This window comes from Buteo buteo, chromosome 21 (genome assembly GCF_964188355.1).
Source record: "Buteo buteo chromosome 21, bButBut1.hap1.1, whole genome shotgun sequence".
NCBI classification, from domain to species: Eukaryota; Metazoa; Chordata; class Aves; order Accipitriformes; family Accipitridae; genus Buteo; species Buteo buteo.
This window is the reverse complement of record NC_134191.1, coordinates 10,897,203-10,916,830: the sequence shown is the minus strand read 5'-3', so window position 1 is coordinate 10,916,830 and position 19,628 is coordinate 10,897,203. Positions and strand designations below refer to the sequence as shown.

Genomic DNA, 19,628 nt, shown 5'->3' with positions numbered 1-19,628 from the left:
CCTCGGGAGACGCTGGAGGGCCAGCGGCCCGGCCTCGGCCGGTGCCACCGCTCGATGACAGTGCCCGGCACCGCGGCGGGGAAAGAGCCCGCCACCCCCGCACCGCCGCGGGCAAAGGGCCGCCGCTATCCCGGCCTGCCCCGCGCTCACCTCCCCCAGTATCCCGGCGTGCCGCGCGGCCCGGCACTGGGGTAAAGGTCGCGGGGCGGAGGGGGCGGCACTGGCTCGGCGGGGACGCAGCGGCCCGGACCCGGTCTTCACCCGCCGCTGCCGCCATGGCGGAACAGCCGCAGCCCATCAGCCCCGTGAAGAACTTCTTCGCTGGCGGCTTCGGCGGCGTCTGCCTGGTGTTCGTCGGGCACCCGCTGGACACCATCAAGGTGAGGCCGCCGCGTACGATGGGGAGGCGGCCGGGGCCCGGTGCTCTGCGGTCCGGGGCAGCCGGGGGACGGGGACTACGCTTCCCGGCGGGCACTGCGCGGGGAACGGCAACGCTTCCCGGGGAGGGGGAAGACTACAGGTCCCGGCGTGCACCGCGGGGGAGGCGGGACCTGGCGTCCCGGCGTGCCCCGCGGGGCAGGCCGTCCGCGCGGCGGGGCGCCCCCTGGCGGCCGTCGGGTCCGTCAGTCAGCGGCCGGTTTATGGTAAAAAACGAGAAAAATCGGGTCGGTGTTCCCGGCGCTGGAAGGAGTTGAGAGCCCGAGAGCTACTCCCCCGAGCCCCGTGCTGCGGCGGGGGCCCCCCCCGCGCCCCTCCCGGGGAGGCCGGGAGTGAGCCGGGGGGTGTGTGTGTAATAAATGGGGGTCCAGAAGGAGAGTACTCCCACACACCGAGTGTGTGAGGAGCTGAGCAGTGGGACGGCATTAGTTCTCGGGTGTTGAGGTGGGGTTGTTATCCTGACGTCATCCCCGCAATTAGTTAAATACATTAACATTCAATCCCTTCTCTTCTGCAAAGGGCCAAAATGATGTTAAGCTCTCTACCAATATCGTAAAGTCCGGTTGCAAAACTTACTCCTTAATAGTCATACAGAGATGTTCTCTGAATCAAAGTTTAGACAGTAATATTTAACAAAATAATGTTTTCCTATCCTGTCTTACTAGGTCAGACTGCAAACCCAGCCTAAGCCACAGCCTGGTCAGCCTCCGCTCTATTCTGGGACCTTTGACTGCTTCAGAAAGACTCTTGTTGGAGAGGTACTGTGTTGGCATGTCATCTGCGATGCCTGCCAAAAACATCAGTTGTTCCTGTACATCGCAGGAATGGAATTGTGTGGGAATGTCGCCCCTCGGAGACTATACAATTCTTGGGTTATCAGTTGAATTGATTCTAATTAAAATTCTTAAGCAGATTACAAAACTTGGGGAGTACTTAGCATCCACATGTGCCAGGTGCATGTGTCTCTGTTTTGTTAAGAAATGCTTTTAGTTCAAAATAGCATGATATTAATATCTGAAGTTGTAGACTGGAGTGAATGTTGGCAGTTGTTTGCTGGCTTTGTTGTTGTAGTCAGTGGAATCTTGCTGTCTTTGGTATTTGGAGTTGTCTCTGTAAATCCTAAAATAGGTAATGACTTTTGTTGATACAAGCAGTACTTTTACTTTCTTCTATAATGTGTTATGCCATCTATGAGAAGGCAGAGGAGCATTAATTAGTAGATTTTTTTCTTTTTCTTTTCTTTTTGAGAACAGAGGGTCAATTATAGTAGTTTTGTTCAATCTTCTTCAGAAGGTGGACAGTGGTTTTCGCTCCTGAATCAGCCATACCATGTGATTGAACTATAGTCTATTTTGTTTTTAGAAAGGGACACAGCCTTGGTTTAAAGACTTTAAGTGGCATAGAATCCAGTTTTGTGCTTCGTAAGTTTTCCCAGCAGCTATTTACCATTTGGAAACAATGGCTATAAGGCCCAACTGTTTGTTTACTAGTCTGAAGTACCACTGGATCTTGTTAGGTAACTCCCTGTGAAATGAAAGATCTGCCTCATATCTGAAATCTACTTTCATTATGGTATTAACAGGTTGTTATATAACCAAAGTAAATCTTGCTTCCCTAGTCTCTCCCACAAAGCGCTGAAACACTTCACTGGCTCTGAATCCCTTGCGGTTTTTAACACCCCTGCTGAAGCACGGACGTCAGAGCTGAACCATAATAATAGCCTTGTGATGTGAAGTTCAAAAGTAATGCTGCCTCTCTACTCCTACTCAATACTCATCAGTTTCTATAAGGAAAACTATTAAACCTCTCTGCCAAGGCCTTTTGTTTCCCCCTGCTCATGGGAAGGTTGAGCAGGAGTATCTGATCTTTGTCAGCCAGATACAATTTCATTACAGTGAGTTGTGCCTGTAAGTGTACAGACACATACTGAGATACACTGATTTATTTGGTGGGGGGAGGAGGGGGCAGACAGACCAGCAGATATTTAATTTGTGCATCTAGCCTTTATCTAGAAAGATAACTCTCCTTTTTATTAGAAAAAGTTCAGTTCAAAGGCAAGATAAATGAAATAAATGCTACTGCTGGGGTCTGCATTAGAATTTTTCCATGTGTGTAGTCTGAAGGGAAACATCAGGAACTTAAAGTTATATGGTGAAAACGTTTTGACTTAGGGAAGGAAAGAAGAAATAATTTGCTCTTGAATTTGTTCCAAACTAACTTTGTGTGGGGAGTGAAGTAGTTCACGTTAATCTCCCTGGCTCTTCCTTTGTCTAAAGAGTGAATTCAATTCAGCCTTCTCAGGCTTAGTGTCAGGATTTTACACTACTGCATTTGATGACTTATTAATAAAGCACATGTGCATTTTTGTATGTATCTGAGAGAGAAGACTTTTGTCATAACCTTTTAGGACTACTATTCAGGTGGCTTTTAACTTCTTCATACTTGAGAGGTAAGTACAGGATGAACAGTTTTGGAACAGAAGGGTGTAAGTGGTGCCAGTGTTCTCCAGGAAGGATAGCTTTCCTCTGCAACAGGCCCTGAGCCTCATCTAAACATACGTAATTGCAAATGAATGATAGACCCTGTTATTCCTCTGATTAATTTGACTATCTGACTGATACTGTCTTGTATTGTAGCCTTTTGTTTCTCAATAAGTTGAAATATGTGCAAAGTCTATGTAAAACCAAGTAATTCTTGTGATAATGTGTCTTGCAGGGAGTCCGAGGCTTATATAGAGGAATGGCAGCTCCTATTATCGGAGTGACACCCATGTTTGCTGTGTGCTTCTTTGGATTTGGCTTGGGAAAAAGACTCCAACAGAGGAAACCTGATGACGTTTTGACGTGAGTTTTTAAGTTAATCAGACAGTTGGGAAAGGCACCCTAAGGCTCTTGCAGCCTGCTGTATTGTTGCACATTAAGTTGTGGTGTAAATTTGTCTCTTCTCCTAGGTTATAAATATAGTTCTAAAAAATAAAACACTCATGTGTTTTAATGCTTCTGGAAGCGTGGGACTGAAAGCACAGGCTAAAAACAGACAGCATGTGGGCAGGTGCTATGCAATTCCCTTTCTACGCAAGAAAGAGCCATTAAGGAACAACTCCGTTTTAGATGAGTACAGTGCAAATTATATAATGATTGCCTGCCAACAGTCTCGCTATTAACAGAAGCTATAGGAGAAATAAATTCATGGTCAAGCAGTCTTGACAACGTTCATGGTCCTGATTCTCTTTTCTGTTAGCTGTGACTCTTCCTGTGTCCTTAGATTAGGATATAATAATAGCCATAGAACTTTTTTATTATTAATTTCTGAAAAGAGGTGTTTATGAGCAGCCCCCCTTTCAGGCATGTCTAACCTTCTGGAAAAGAGATGGGAAGCTAAGAAAACTTTGTGTGGCTTTCTACAAGCTAACTTACGCATGAAGAAAGCCCCCAACCCATAAAGTACTCTCTTAACTTCTTTGCTGAGTTGTGATTTATTGCTCTACAGGAACAGAACTGTAGCTTAGGAACATTTTATTCTATTATTTGTGCAATACGTAGGAGCTCTGTCAGAAAGCAGCAGTCCATTGTGTTGAGCCAGCCGTGGTGGGGTGGGGAGGTGTGGTTTCTGTTGGAGCCTTGCCTGTGCAGGGACCTCCCGGGGGGTGTGAGTGCACCTGGCTGTACAGAAGTAGCCACTGCTGTGACATGGGGTGAGCTTTCTCTGCTTTGATTGCTCAGAGGGAGGCAGTGCTGAGATGCTGGGGCACTGCTAGCTTACCCTGCGGTTTACCAGAGTAGTGTCCTCATGCAGACAAAGCTGAAGGGTAAGACCAAGGGAACAATAAGGAGTGGAGAATACAAGGAAACAAATGGGCTGTGGGCTTATTTCCAGCAGCCTTATCACCTCAGTGCCTTGTGTTTTATACACATCATACCAAAGGGAAGTGTTAAGGAGCAAGCTAGAGCAGGGTAACGTAGTTTTTTGAGTCTTTATGCAGAACTCCTCCCAAACAGAGCAGCGGGAGAGAAAGAATGAAGGTCAGCACATAGATGGTGGAACTGTCATTGTGCCCAGCTGTGCTGTACCTTAGGTGCAGACTTTACACAGTAAGATACAGTGTGCATGGGATGTGAGGCCCCAAAAGAAAGCTCAGACTCTTAGCACCATGGTTATGGATCCAGAGGCAGGCAGGATGGCAGTGGTTCCCTGTGTTGATTTTTAAGGGAAGTTTTGGAAGGAAGGAGATGGAGAGAAACTTGGGGACCCTGTTCTATCTTTTCTGGGGATGAATAATCCCAAAGTGAGTTAGAAAACTGAAAGCTTAGTTTGAGCAGGAGGTGCATGTGGAGTGGTGAGGGAGGTCTGAATGGTCTGGAAGATTTAATGAGAATTTAAGAGTAATGAAAGGTGTCAGAATTGGAAAACCTCAATAGAATGCCATCTCTCAGGCAAGTGGAGAGAAGTGGGAGGTGTGAAATTTAATTAAATTGAGATATTAGGTCGTCTTACTAGAGAACGTAGCAGGATGTTGGATGTAAAAATAAATTTGGCTGGAGAAACTCAGTCTGTTAAAGGGATTTCTGTCATGGAGACTTTGCCACATGAAAGTGGGTGCAGAATGTGTGGGATGATGGCAGGTTGGTAGAACAGACTCGACGATGGCAGAGGCTGAAGGAGTGAGGGACTGAGAGGTTAAAGAAAGAAGGCTTCTGGCTGCACAAACAGGAATATGCGTGGAAGCTGGGGTCACTGAGAAAAGTGTGGGAGACTGGAGGAGGAAGAGACTGTTGAGTATAAAAATCAATGGGGGATGCTGTAGCAAAAAATGCAAGTACAAGAAATATTAGCAAATGCAGTGGATGTGAAAAGCTGAATTATGGTTGCTGTGGGAACCAGGGCTTTGAATCCTAGAGATCTTAAATGCTTAGCTCTAATTACACATTGATGAGGCACTTACATGCTGATCAAAAGCAGTGGATGCATTTCCAGTTCTACTGCTAGCCTTGTGCGGAGCAGGGTAATCTGGTGATACAGGGGTCTTTCTGCCCTTTGTTTCCTATGTACTGTGTTGTGTTAGGGTCTCTTCTGTTTCCTCGGGGCAGATATCCTCAGCTGTTTGCTGCTGGCATGTTGTCGGGAGTGTTCACAACAGTAATCATGGCTCCAGGAGAGAGAATCAAGTGCCTTTTGCAGGTAAGGCGTTCGATGGTGGTGATGGCAATTTAATTTTAGGGGTCTTTTTTTTCCATACCAGGAACTTCTTTGGTTAGCGTATTTACTCTGTTCTGTTTTTTGACAGGACTAAGACAACTGTCATTTAATGCAACTGTGTCACGAAGAAGCATTATACAAACTCACCATGACAGTATAAGTACATACGGCATTCATTGCTCTATTCATTTTACAGAGTACAAGCCTTATACTATGTGGCATTATATGAGGCATCGGTGGATGCCTCAGTCCACTTCAAAGTATGGAAAAGTCCAGTTTTTCAGAATGAAACTTTTTCTAAAAAAATGCAAACCTGCTAGATCGTAAGGACTCTTTCTAGTGTAAAGATTTTCTGTTACCTTGACAGGTTCCCAATACATAGCTAAGGAATGCATTTCAAAATAACACGAAATAGTTTTCTAATGTTTGGGTGACTGTTAGCTCTACACCTCCTCCAAGGTTTTTAAAGTATTGTTGGAAAATATAAACCTGAACAAATTAAAATACCATCTTTAGCAGAGATGGGAAGCTTTGCTTATTTCAGGCAATGTTGAACTCCGTTAATATGGTGACGGGTGGTCACATGTAAGTTCTGACAGACATGACATTATCATGGAAGATTTTATATACAAATTGTTTGAATTTCGCTAAACTATTTGAAGGCTACTTTTTGTCAGTTCAAGTGTAGAATTACCTAACTGACTTCAGTTTTTTCACACTTACACCGGGAAAAAATAAGGGACAATCTAGCCACTGCATGGAACAGTAAACCTATCCTCAGCTTGAATGGGAGAGCGCTGTTTGAGGAAGTGACACAGAGGTTTCATATGCAAGAGTGCCTGTGGAATGAGTATGTGCTCCGTCCTTTCTGGAAACATGCACGTGGCTTTCTAACTATTAGCTGAATGATTGTTCACCAGCCAGAAACCTTCACTTTAATCCTCCAGATCCAGGCAGCTACAGGTGAAACTAAATACAGTGGCTCTTTGGACTGTGCAAAACAGCTGTACCGCGAGGCTGGGATTCGTGGCGTGTACAAGGGGACAGTGCTCACCCTCATGAGAGGTAACTGATGGAGACGTTCTGATACTTCTTCTGTGTGGGGTACTTTAAGATAAGAAGCCTGACATAGTATCATGGATCTTACTGTCCCTTTAGCCAATTGGAGATGCTGTGTCACCCTTTTTTTGCAGTCTGCAGGGCTACTCCAATGCCTCAAAGGGACTGAGAAATAAACATGAGATTCTCAGTGAGTGAGGGAGAGATTAGATGACAAGGATCAGAGAGCTATAGGAAGTGATTAAGATCTGAGAAGCCAAGAAGAATAAGAGACTTCAGGAGGGGAGCAGAGAGAAAAGAAAAATATAGAAGTGAGCTTTTTTGGTTTCTTTTCTTCCTTGGGAGAAGGATTGTGACTGTTGCTGTATAATGCTGACTGCTTTAAAAGATGTGATTGCAGCAGTTATGCTTTCTACCTGCTTGAGTGTGGGTTATTTTGGACTGGGATGTCATGACCCCTCTCACAGCAACAACAACAACAAAGTAATTTTGCCAGACACTGAATCCTGTACATGTTTCGGTACTTTCTTCTTTGAAAAGCGTTAGATTGTTCCCTGTACTGGGGTGATGTTTTCCAAGGATAAGCTGAAATGTCTGTATTTTGATATCTCGGTTTAGGAATTAGTTATATCCTCTGCTTCTCATAGAAGCATAGCAGCTAGCAATGTAACTCTGGCAGTGTCCCTAACCAGAGGCTGGTTCTCCAGTTTAGGCATGAGCTAAGAATGGGCTGCAGGAGTACCTTAAAAAAAAAACCAAGCAAAACCCATCAACTGAAAAAAAAAAAAAACCAAACCCACCCCAAAATAGAATTATTAGAGCAAATAGTGTGCAAAACTCTTGAAGTTCCTGAACTGCTCTGATCTGCTGTGCAGCAATTAAGAAAGCTTAGAGCTGTCTCATCATTAACTTAATGGCTAGCAGGCAGGTTACAGTCTGATTTGAAAGGCTGCTGACAGAAGCGCTTGAGAACAGATATTTTCCCAATTCTTGTCTTTAGCACCTGCTGTCCCTGGGAAAGTTGAGGCTCTTCTCTCTAGAGCAACAGAAGATTTTAGTTTGTTTGTAGAGGAGGTTCAGAAAAGGAATCTGGATGTACTTAGTGGTGTTGCTGACCTGGCATGTGGCTGCTGTGCCTCTAGGCTTCATTTCGTTTCCCACTACTCACAGTCTTTGTTGTTTACCCACTAGATGTCCCAGCCAGTGGAATGTACTTCATGACGTACGAATGGCTGAAGAACATTCTGACCCCTGAGGGAAAGAGGTTAGTAAAATCTCACAATCATAATTTTCTGGAATTCCCAGACACTGCTGATTAATCTCCTCAGTTACGAAGAGATTTAGAGCAGTATCATTGAAATAAATTTAAAAAAACCAAAGTGGCTTGTCTTGTGAGTTGAGCTGTTTTGGTCTGGGGTTAACTGACAATTAAAATAGTATTCTGAGTTTTTCTCTGATTCTAGCCTTGGATTTTAGAAGCCAAGAAAGGAATACTTAAAGTAGGTCTCTTCACTTTCACACCTGTGTGTGCACAGAGCTGGGAGTTTTTGTTGTTGGGGTTTTGTTTGTTTCTTTGTTTTTCATTTGTTTGTGGTTTTTTTCCCCCAGAGCATCTGTGTGTGTGCTGCTGAATGAAAAGGTTTGAACCTTTAGGGTAGAGTTAGTACATTTTGCCCACAGGGCACTGATTCTTGGAAATCTTGCTCAGATACTGCACTCTGTCTGTACTGCAGCATTGTGCTGCCTTGTGGCTGTCAGCCAGGCTGCCTCTTTGGTTGTCACCTTAGTCAAAGCAGATGAGTTTTTACTTTTTTTTTTTTTCTTTTCTTTTTTCTTTTTCCTCCCACCCCAATCCTGCCACAGTGTGAGTGACCTCAGTGCGCCTAGGATCCTCTTTGCTGGGGGCCTGGCTGGGATCTTCAACTGGGCAGTTGCCATTCCACCAGACGTCCTCAAATCCCGTTTCCAGACTGGTGAGTTGCATCCCAACTTATCACAGCCACACTCAGTGCAGTCCTCCTGGGAATGGGCTGGGCAGTGATAGCAGATGCACTGCTTGAGACAAGTACATGAAAAACCCAAGTGTGTTCCTAGCTTTTTAGTTGGTTTCCTCACAAATTTTTGGCAAATCAGGCTGCGCTTCTCTGTTTCTGCCTCCCTGCTGATATAATGATCCCAATTTGAGATACCTGCTTTGAAACCTAAGCATAGAAGTCATAATAATAGAGCTGTTTGTCATGGCTATTTTACTACAAATGTAATTCTTTGAGAGATTTTGTTATTTCACTTCAGACATAGTTGTATAAATTGTAGCCTGTGCTAACTGAAATTCATAGGAACTGGGCATGCCTTGCTGAGAGCATTGTTTTTAGAATAGCAGCTCTGCTCTTAAGTATCTGTGGCCTAATTATAGTGAGGATGGCCCCAGGCCTTGCACTTCAGTGAAGTTTGACAGGTTTTTCATTGGTTTCTCCGGCAGTCCTAGTCAAGGTATACTTTTGTTAAGGATCCCCATAGTGTCTGTCTGTGGACTTACCTCTCTGCTAGGTGGTAACCATTTTTCTTGAGTCATGGATCATGATAATCTAGTGCAGGAAACTTCTTTTCTTTTTCTCTGAATAATGGCTACTGTGGTTTTTTGATATCATACCAAGGGCTGAGTGTGAAATACATTACAGCTTTGCATCCTTGTTCCGCTGAGCCAATCCTCAATGCTGCTGTATAGATGATGTGGGTTAATGGTGGTTCTGTTTAACTGGGTTGGTTTGTGGAGTACTTGTTCAGAGGGCTGGCAGAGGCAGTACTTTCCAGAGAAGTGTCAGGAGAAGGAAGAACTTGTTCTTTGAATAGAATGATGTTTTTAAAACACCTCAGCAAATCTGTATCATCAGCATTAAAATAGCCTGTGCTTTGCACTTGAAGTCTGTTACTGTTCTTGGCTGGGGCATGTGATAAGATCACTTTCTGTTTCTTATAAACCAGCTTCATTAATTTTTATATCTGACCTTCCTATCTCCTAATTGCAGCTTTTGGGAGAGCTGTGATCAGCAGTGCAAGTAACAGCTCAGGCTTCCAACCCTGACAAAAGTTATTCTCCTTTCTCCCTGCCCCCCAATGACTTGATGATGTAAATTCTTTGTGGTGATGGTGAGCACCTACCTTCTGTTTCCTGAGTCTTTAGTAAGGTGTCTTTTTTGTTTGCTTGCTTTTGACTGTAATAGATAATTTTCCCAAGCACATGTTGTCACAATGTAGCTTAATCAATGCTTGGATTCTGGTGTCACCTAGATGGTATAGCAATATGAACCTGTTGAAAATCCATATTACATGTTACATATGCCACATCCTTCAGCACTTGTGACTGCCCCACATCTTAGCTAATGTGTTTTGTGTCCCTTTCAGCTCCTCCAGGAAAATACCCAAATGGCTTTAGAGATGTGCTGAGAGAACTTATCAGAGAGGAAGGTGTTGCATCTTTGTACAAGGGCTTCACAGCTGTAATGATCAGGGCATTCCCTGCTAACGCGGTAAGTAGATTGCAATTCCAGATGGGTTTCGGGGACCTGGCCGCTCACAGTGAATGTTTGCAGTGAGTAGAGGAGATGGCTGGCTGCTTACTGTTGTACCATTTCAGTAATATTCTTGTCACTGGAGGTACTTTTGGCTGTTGGTGTGCAGATTCTAAAAATGTACCTTAATCTAGGAGGAACACCAAGTAAACCTTCCTTCGAAGCTTTGCATGAAAGCCCTTTGTTGGCATTCTCTGATAGTCTTTCTCTACTGATTGTATATCCACCAGTGGAAGACAGAAATGTGTGGATAAGTTTTGGACTGGCTAACAGAGTAGAAGTTCTGCCTTTTGGCAGAAGGGAGGGATATATTAGAATTCTTGCCTCTGGTCCAAGACTTTTTTTTGTTCTCTTCCTCCTTCCACATCAGCCACATCAGGTGTTTATAGTGCTGCATTTCAAAAACCTTGTTTGGAATAGATTTTTAGAATCCTTACTTGTTCTGTATGTTCTCTCTTTTCCAGGCATGTTTTCTTGGTTTTGAAGTTGCTATGAAGTTTCTTAACTGGATTGCACCAGGTCTATGAAGACTAGGAAGTCTTTGGAAATTAAAGAGGAGAAGGAAGAGAGTGCAAGTCTGCCTCAAAGGAATAAATGAATGATCACTTGAAGTTTCAGGAATGATTGCTTGCCTAATACCTTTTTGCCTTCTTCACGTTCTTTAGGTGGTGCTATGTGCCGTTCAGAAATGTAGCTCTGAAACAGAGTTGATGAAGAGTTGAGTTAGAGGTGATATACCCGTCTTCTGAGCCAATGTACCACAGCAGTATTGCTGCTAACAGACAGCTGTCACTATTACACACACTACTTTAAGTACTTCCTCATGGAAGAAGGGGACACTTTTAAAAATGTAATTCTTTATTTACTGAAGAAACAGGTAGCTATTAATGCTGAAAAACTTCCTTAAAATAATTGTTTGGCAGTCTGTACTTAACTCTCAGGGCATAAGTTAGCAGCTGCACATACTAGTATCTACAAGCAATGTCAGATAGCATTCTCATCTCCTATATGTTTTTAGTTGTGGCTATTTCTATGTTGGCAGTGGTTTTAACCTTATATGCATGTAATGCAGTGAACACAGAACTAAGCAGGGGAGGCTAGAGCTATGCTTCAGTGGGTTGAGGGGTATTACAGATACTATATCAGATCTTGCACGCTGATCTTTTCTGTGGAACTAGGAGGGAAAATGAATTATGCTTAATGTTTGTAGTAAGCTTTATTGAGGCAGCCAGTGGGGAAAGGTGTTTGATCAACCTGAACTTTTCTCTGAAATCCCTTTCTGTACCACTGAAGATAGCCCAAATGTGATTTCAAATGTACAGCATGGTTCATAGCAACCCACGATAAATTTGATTCATCAAATGTTGTGTCCTGGGATTCAATCCCTGACAATGACCTGAGAGAGTTTAACAGCACTTCCAAGAACTCAGTTTCGCAGACAGGAGGAGGATACATGAACGGGACACTGCCTCTGCAGTCTTGTCTAACATTATTCTTGCTTCTGTTCCTTGGTTTTCTCTTAATGTTCTTAAACATAATCACATTTTCATTTGAGAAATGACTAATGCTAAGAAGCAAAAAGCAACTTTAATTTCTTTTGGGTTTAATGCAGTGTAATTGGAACTCAATAAAGCTAGCTGCTGCTTGGCTAGAGTGTGTGCTTTGGTTCATTTACTTTTTGCATGGCCATGCATGGTTAGTTTTGCAAAAGTTTCCAATTCTTACTTCTGAGATGTGACTGGGAAATAAGTTGTGCCATGCTGTCTTTAATTGTTAACCCCTTGCCTTTTAGCTTTTGGATTTCTGACATGAGCCATGGAAATGAGTGTTCGTACTTCACATGTTTGTCATACAAGTCCTCTTAGGTGCTGTGTTGCGGATGCAACTTTCTAACTATAAAGTCAGACACTAAATAACACATCTTGCTGTGGAAAGTATTTTGTTTTCCAGGGAGAGGCCTGGACACAGATACAGCGGAGCTTAGGGAAAGCATCTGGCCTGGTGGTCCGCAGGAAAGGAGGCTGGAAGTTTGCCTGGTGGGGTCTGTTGGCCTGTACCATAAGGCCAGAGTCTTTACCTTGCCTTTCTGCAAGCAGGGTCAGCCCTGAAAACGTTCCATCCAGTGCTGTTGCAGAAACCTTGAATCCCACTTTCCTTCCCAATTCTTTGGAAGGACCAGAAGGGAGCCTGCCTTCCCCAGAGTCAGCCTCTTGTGTTTTACAGGGTGGGGGTGCGAAACTGAGAGGGTAGACCCTGGCATGGGAAAATCTCAGTCGCTTGGAGCTGGAGCTGCGTCCGTGTTCTCGCTGCTGCTTTACCCACCCTGGACCTTTCCCATTCCTTGCTGCTTAGGAACCTGCTGCTGCTCCTGCTTCTCCAAGTCACTGCAGCTATGGGCGAATGAACTACTCAAAGCACGAACACTGAGTTAGTACTGGTTCAGAGAAGTGATGATTAAAGGACATTGACCTCTCAAATGGTTTTAAACACGATTCTCCGTTTACTGAGGCTGAATCCAAACTAGTTTCATGAGGACCAGGTCTGCTTTTAGTGGCTCTGTGCTGCCTAACCACCGAATGCTATCCTGTACTGCTTTGGTTCCCTAGCTGCTCTGGCCACCTTTCTGATATCTGTGCTGGGGCTGTGATGCCTAGAAGCAACTTTCAGCTTTAAGTGTTACAAAGCTGGATTTTTTCCTTCCGTTTTACTTAGGTGTTTGAGAAATAGTGGCACTTCTTGGGGGAGACAGATGTGCGTCTTCTTTCTTAAAATTCCAGACACTGATGCTTAAACGCTGCCTATTCCAGCTGCCCTGTCAAATGCATCCTGTTAAGCTCCTAATCTCGCAGGAAGGTAGGAAGAACTGAAGCATAATCATCCTGGTTTTAAGTGCTGTTGTAGGTTGGTTTATGATGCAGTTGCCCAGCAGATGGCTGTCTGGGGCTGTCAGGGAGATGGACAAACCTACAGGTCCACCGGCAAGGTCAGAGGCAAGGAAGCCAGCACACCAGCTGCTGCTGGCAGGCCACTGCCTCCGCTTGTGGCAGCTGCAACTTTCCGAGTTGGGCTGCAAAAGTTTTACATCTCTGTCAGGACAGACAGGCAGCTCGAAGGCAGGAGCCTCTTCTCCAGATCTGTCCTGCTGAGGAAGACTGATCCTCCAGGCTTGGTGATGAGCTGTGTTCCCATCCCAGTCCTATTAGCCTGGAGTGCTGGAGTCTGCAAAAAACATTTAATTCTTGGAAACCAAATCAGGGACTAGGAATGCCCTGGATACAGTTGCTGTGATTAAGAGCACAGCTCCTGCATTTGGGCACCGAGGAACCTTCTCTTAGTCTGTGTGCTGGCCTCTTGCTTGGTGTTCCAGCGTTTACCTCGGCTGTGGTGTCACCAGCTCAGGCTCGCCTGCTGTGGCCTTAAGCAGTACTTGCTCTGAAAGACTGAAATATTCCCTACACTCTCTAAGACTTCAGTTGTTACCAGTAACTGTAAGCTATCTCCCTGCTGCCGATTTTTTTTAACTTTTTTTTTTTTTAAAGCATTTCAGATCCTTTTTCCAATTTCAATTATCCAAATTATATTCTCCCCAGTCTGAAGTTTTTGCAGAGCTTTCTATTTTGCATGATAAAATTCTGGCTGTTTAACATGCTTGATTTCATTTGGTGTTTTTAGATAAGTAAAATATGGAAGAAGGCAATCAGGAATGAGGGGCTGCTTTCCAACAGCACTGGTGGGAGGAGAGGAGCTTTGGAAAGGCTGATCAGACACATCTGCTTGTTTGTTCAAAAACTGAAACGCAGGCACCCTGGAAATGTTTAAAAAGCTGCTCATGTCTCTCAAGATGCTGCCATACAAAATTTGCCAAATCCTTGCCCCCTGATGTGTGCAGCCTCAGAATGAGAGAGGGATTTTAACACAGGTAGTTTCCTGTACACTGAGGACTCTTGTTTTCAGAATCCCAGATTTGCATTCAAATATTGTTTTCTAATTGCCCAGCTTCTTGTGGGAATTCAGGTAGCATATATACAGGCTAATGGTCCACAGTAGCAGCTGGTAAGCTGGGTCCCCGTACCAGCAAAGGATACTAATGACATTTGTCTTTATGCTCCTTGTGCTGATAGTATATGTTTTTGCTATAGCAAAATCAGCATAGAGTTCCACAAGATTCTTGTGCTGTACATTCTTCCTGGCTCATACTGCTTTGATGCAAGTGATTTTTCCAGTGGTGATTCAAGGTGCCTGGAAGTATTCCAGAAGTAATCCATGATACATAAATCTTCCATGCTTGCATTTCAAATCTTCCATGCTTGCCTTTCTCTGCCCATTGTGTGCAAGTGGCTTTTGTGTACGCTCAGCATTGCTATATTGACAGAAAAGTCCTTGGAATACCCCTGACAAGTCACTCTTGATCAAATTTGACTAAAGGAAACTGCCTGTGGTAGGATTACTACAGACTCTCCAGTTTGAAAAGGGTGTTGCATGGTATATCTTATAAATGGTGAGTAATGTGAAAAGGGTACATTTACTGGTATTTCTCACAGTACAAGACACAGTGTGTCCAGTGAGGATATCAAGCAATATTTAAAATAAAAATACTTTTTATATATTGTGTACAATTAATCTATATAGGTCACTGCCAAAGAATGCAAACTGCTTTAAAAAAAGTCATGGAAGAACAGTTCGTCGAGAACTACTGAAAACTGATATGGCTACAAACTCTTGTATAAGAAGTTCCTGAATTGCAGGTTGATAGGAACTGGGAGAGTGTGGTAGCGAAGTCGCACCAAGTGCTTTATTGCTTGTGTTCTTTCCGTAAGCAGCTGCTGCTGGCCACTGTCAGGCAGAAGAACGGACAGACCTCCAATCTGATCTTTGACAGTTTGAGTGGTCTTATGATATGATGGGCAAAACCTGACTAGTTCTGTGGAGTCTGCATGCAGGAGGTTGGGCTGGCCGTATGCCTTCTCAATCACGACGTACACTAGGACACAGCACCAGTTACAGCTTTGCACGTGCCCAATTGGCCTCTAACTGTTCAGCTTCCCATTTTTATGTTGTTCTTACTATCTGCTGCCTCTTAGTTAAGAGGACTCCTACGTCAATAGCCTGTTTGTGCAGGTGAGGGACCAGCCTTGCACACAGCCTGAGGAAAGTGGCTTTCACTGCTATACAGTTCACAGCAGGACAGAGGAGTTGAGGTTGGAAGGCATCTCTGGAGATGGTCCAGTCCAGCCCCCCTGCTCAAAGTGGTGTCCACTAGAGCAGGTTGCGCAGGACCATGGCCAGTCAGGATTTTAATATCTCCAAGGAAAGAAACTCCACAGCCTCTCGGGGCAACCTGCTTGGGTGTGCAATCACCTTCACAGCAAAACAAGTTCTCTCTTACGTTTAAGTGGAATTTCCTGTATTTCAATTTGTGTTCTGTCTCTGGACCCCACTGAGAAGAGTCTGGCTCCATTTCCTTGTAAACTCCCTCCCATCAAGTATCCATACACATTGCTAAGATCCTCCCAGAACCTTCTCCAGGCTAAACAATTCCAGCCCTCTTGGCCTCCTCATATTGCAAATGCTCCAGTCCCTTCATCATCTTTGCGGTGCTTCGCTGGACTGCTCTGGTATGTCCATGTCTCTCTTGTACTGGGGAGCCCAGAACTGGACCCAGCACTCCAGGTCTGACCTCACCAGGGCTGAGTGGGGAGAAGGATCACCTCCCCTGGGCTGCTGGGAATACTCTTCCTAAAGCAGCCCAGCAGGCTGGTAGCCTTCTTTGCCACAAGGGCACGTTGGTGGCCCATCTTCAACCTTTTCTCCACCAGGACCCTCACGGCCTTTGCTGCTTCCCAGCTTGTTGGCCTCTCCAGCGTGCACTGGTGCATTGGATCGGTCCTCCCCAGGAGCAGGATTTTGTACTTCCCTTGGACAAACATGCGACTGCGGTTGGTCCAGCTCTCCAGCCTGTCGAGAGCTCTCTGAATGGTGGCACAACACTCCGGTGTACCAGCCACTCCTCCTGGCTCGTATCATCTGCAAACTTGCTGAGGGTGCGCTCTGTCCCGTCCTCCAGGTCGTTAATGAAGATGTTACACAGTGGTGGCCCCAGCACTCACCCTGAGGTACGCCACCAGTGACTGGCCTCATCACTAGTCACCTGGACTTCACGCGGCTGGTCCCAACCTTCAGACCCTGGCAGCTCAGCCACTTGTCAGTCCGCTAACCTAAATTGTGCTTCATCAACAAGTCCAGGGGGATGTTATGGGAGGCAGCTTCAAAAGCCTTGCCAAAGCCAAGATAAACAACCTCCGCTGCTCTGCCCTCAGCTGTCGAGCCAGTCATCTCGCCATCGATGACTTTCCCACTGGTCTCGGGGGCCTGGGATTGCCGAGGCAGCCGCAGAAGAAATACCTCAGTAAACTGGCGGCCGGCTTCTTGGAGCTGGCCTCGAGCAAGTGGTCTTTCATCGCGGCCAGGACAGTCCCTTCTGGCAGTTTGCAGACCCTGGGCAGGAATGCACCTCGCACGTGCGCCACGGGACGGCTCTCCTCGTGCCGTCTTGCTTCCAACCGTAACGCGTGACCGCGCTGCTTGCTTGTACGGGCCGTGGACAAAAACGCCTGCCGAGTCAGTGGCACGAAGTCATGTACACTGCGGCACCGTGCCGGTGCTATCAAGTGCGCTCTGCGCCAAAGGGCTGCAATAGCACCGCTCAACTGTTCCCCTTGGAAAATAGGCCCAGCTGCCCTGGCAGCTGTTTGCTGGGGACTTTTGCTCCTGACCCAGAGGACGGCAGGGAGACGCCTGCTTTGCAGCCAGGGGCTTCCCAGGAGGGAGGGCTGTAGGGATTGCTGGGATTCCTGCCTCTTCCCTGCTCTCTGGGATGCATTTTGGCTGATCCGACCGCAGGCGGCTGTGCTCATTCATAACAGCGGGCTCACCGCCTGCTCAGCGGCCGCGGACGTGGCTCTGTCTGACCCTGGTTTGTGCTGCGTTTTGTCTTTCTGCCCCGAGAAAGCCTCTCAGTGAAGGAGAAGGAATGGGCTGCCTGATGCTGGATGCTTGAAAAGGAAAACTATTTCTAATTTAGGGAGATTTGTGTATAAAACTGAGGACAGTTTCCATTACCTCAGTGTGTTAGAATAGTTCTGCAAGTGTATCTCAAACCTGGTAAAAATGTAAACCTTAAGCAGAGATTGGACAGGAATTTTACTAACATATGTCTCTGAATTCAGACACTTTAGTTTAAGCTCAGACGGTTCAGTTTAAGATGTTTATAATGCATAGGTTCTCCCTAGGCTTACTGGAAGCCCGGCTATAAAGATCAGTATCAGAGTTACAGCAGTAGGCTATAGATAAGCTTCAGTTCCCTTTGCAGGTGACAGTTTGAATGTAGATTTGCTGAAGTACACGACACTGTTGCTAACCCTCAGCATTGCCAGGTGGAAGCCTGCGATGTTTATCCCTGCAATGAGCTGACTTCCCCTCTTCATCAGAGGCCCAAGCTCGGGCTTCTCCAGCAGCGCTGCTGCTGCTCTGGGTCTGAGAGAAGTTGCACACGAGCCCTGGATACCAAAGTAAATTTTGAGCTGCCTGGTTATGGATTCCCCCAGGCTGAAAGCATATCCTAGCAGCAACATTTCTTCTTGGTACTATTTCCTAATACTGTTTCCTAATAGTTATTTATTGCTGGCAGCTGCTCGCTCCTTCCTCTCTCCACTCATACCATCAAAAAATTCTAAACTGTGATTTAACCTTGAATATTTGTCCCGGTAGACCAAAGGCAAGGAAATAAATTCTCTATCCCTTCCCATCTTTAATCCCCATGCAGATTTCAGCAGAACCAGCTGAAATGCTGAAAAGGTGTAAAATTACAGCGAGTCCTCCGGCTTGGGCTAAGCCCATGTGATTCAGAAAAGCTCCTGACTGCCTGCATAGACAAATCCTAAAAAAATACTTCCCTCTGAAACATAATCCTCCCGCTCATCCCCTGCCCCTCCCTCCCCGCTCACCCTTGACTCCCTATCCATCACTGCCAGGCAATTATCTGCTTCGTTTACTGCCTCCTGGCCAGAGCCAAAGTTCAGGAACTGGCAGTTGATGGCAGGAGATCACTCAGCGGAGGGAACTCGCTGTTCTCCCAGCCCGGCCACCCATTTCCCAGCAGTGGCAGGCGTGCTTAGCTGCAAGGCACGGCGAGCTTCTGCAGGGTGGTTGAACCCTGGCTCTAACAGCAGAGGCTTCTGGACAGGAGCCTGAAGCTGCGCCGGGCAGGAGGTCGGAGCAGGGTCTCCTCCTGCTCTGCCAGCACCCCGGGAAATGGGTTCGCATCTGCCGCGCTGAGATGGGGAAGGTGCGTGGACAGAGAGCCCTGGGTAGCCCTCCCGCTCTCTGCCCTTGCCCACCGCCCCAGCGGCTCCCCGTGGGGGAAGCTGGGCTGCCCCAGATCGCCCCTGCCTCCATTCAGCAAAAGCTGGATCGGGACGGCAAAGTTCAATTTCTCCCGGGCTGGGGAGGTGACTGGAGGTGGTTTTACTTCTGCCAGGGGCATCACGGAGGAGTCACGGTGACGTGGCACTGGTGTGAAATGTCTGTCTCTCCCTAGACGAGCAATTCCTCGTGATATGGATGAGTGCTCTCATGTGCTGATGATAAATTGGTGGGGTTTTCCCCATCTTCCTCCCTATGGGTCCAGCTAAGGGGATGAAACACCCCTCTGTCCCACATACCGTTTGCCCCAAAGGCACAGATCAATCCTGGCGTTTCTCTCATTAACGCTCACGAAATGAAGCGTGCAGCTGTCCCGCTCGCCAGGGTGGGCACATTTAGAGGTGCCAGAGCTGTTTGGTGGTACGGGAGACCAGCCCTTCCCAGGGACGGACCTGTGCCACCCTCTCCCCCTGCTTCATCCCGTACCCCCACTCCGGGCGCAGGGGCGGCTGGATGAGATCCGCAGGCAAACATCCCAGTGGGAACCGGATTGCGAAGCACAGCTCCTCCACCTCGCCCCCTCAGACAGCGACTAGAATTTATTACAGCTAAGGTTACTCTTTCTGGAAAAGATAAAAGCACACTGTGTCAGTAAGACCTGCCTTACTCGGACCAAGGATCTCTCAGCCCAAAGCTCTGCCCCCAGCGAGGAGAGCAGGAGGCACAAAGCACCCAGGGGTACCTCCCCCGGGTGCTGCCTCCAGCTCTGCCACCCACAGCCACGCACTGGGATTTACTGGGCTGGAGACTGTATCTGCACCGAGAGCTCCAGCCTCGGTTTTCAATATAATCACCTTTTGGAGACCTTCCTCGTTTTGGCCTCTGCAATATCCGATGGCAGGGAGTGACACTGTTTAATTACAGGCTGCTTTGCTTTAGGTTGGC

At 46.3% G+C, this 19,628-nt stretch overlaps 1 protein-coding gene across 1 annotated transcript; it reads left to right on the top strand.

Moving 5' to 3' along the window:
- Positions 1-152: 152 nt before the first annotated feature.
- SLC25A20 (solute carrier family 25 member 20) lies at positions 153-11,910 on the top strand. Its single transcript, XM_075052918.1, has 9 exons — positions 153-380; positions 1,104-1,196; positions 3,154-3,281; positions 5,526-5,616; positions 6,582-6,699; positions 7,885-7,957; positions 8,557-8,666; positions 10,096-10,220; positions 10,727-11,910. Exons 1-9 carry the CDS (start codon positions 276-278, stop codon positions 10,787-10,789), a joined length of 906 nt encoding a protein of 301 aa, XP_074909019.1. The 5' UTR covers positions 153-275; the 3' UTR covers positions 10,790-11,910.
- Positions 11,911-19,628: the final 7,718 nt, after the last annotated feature.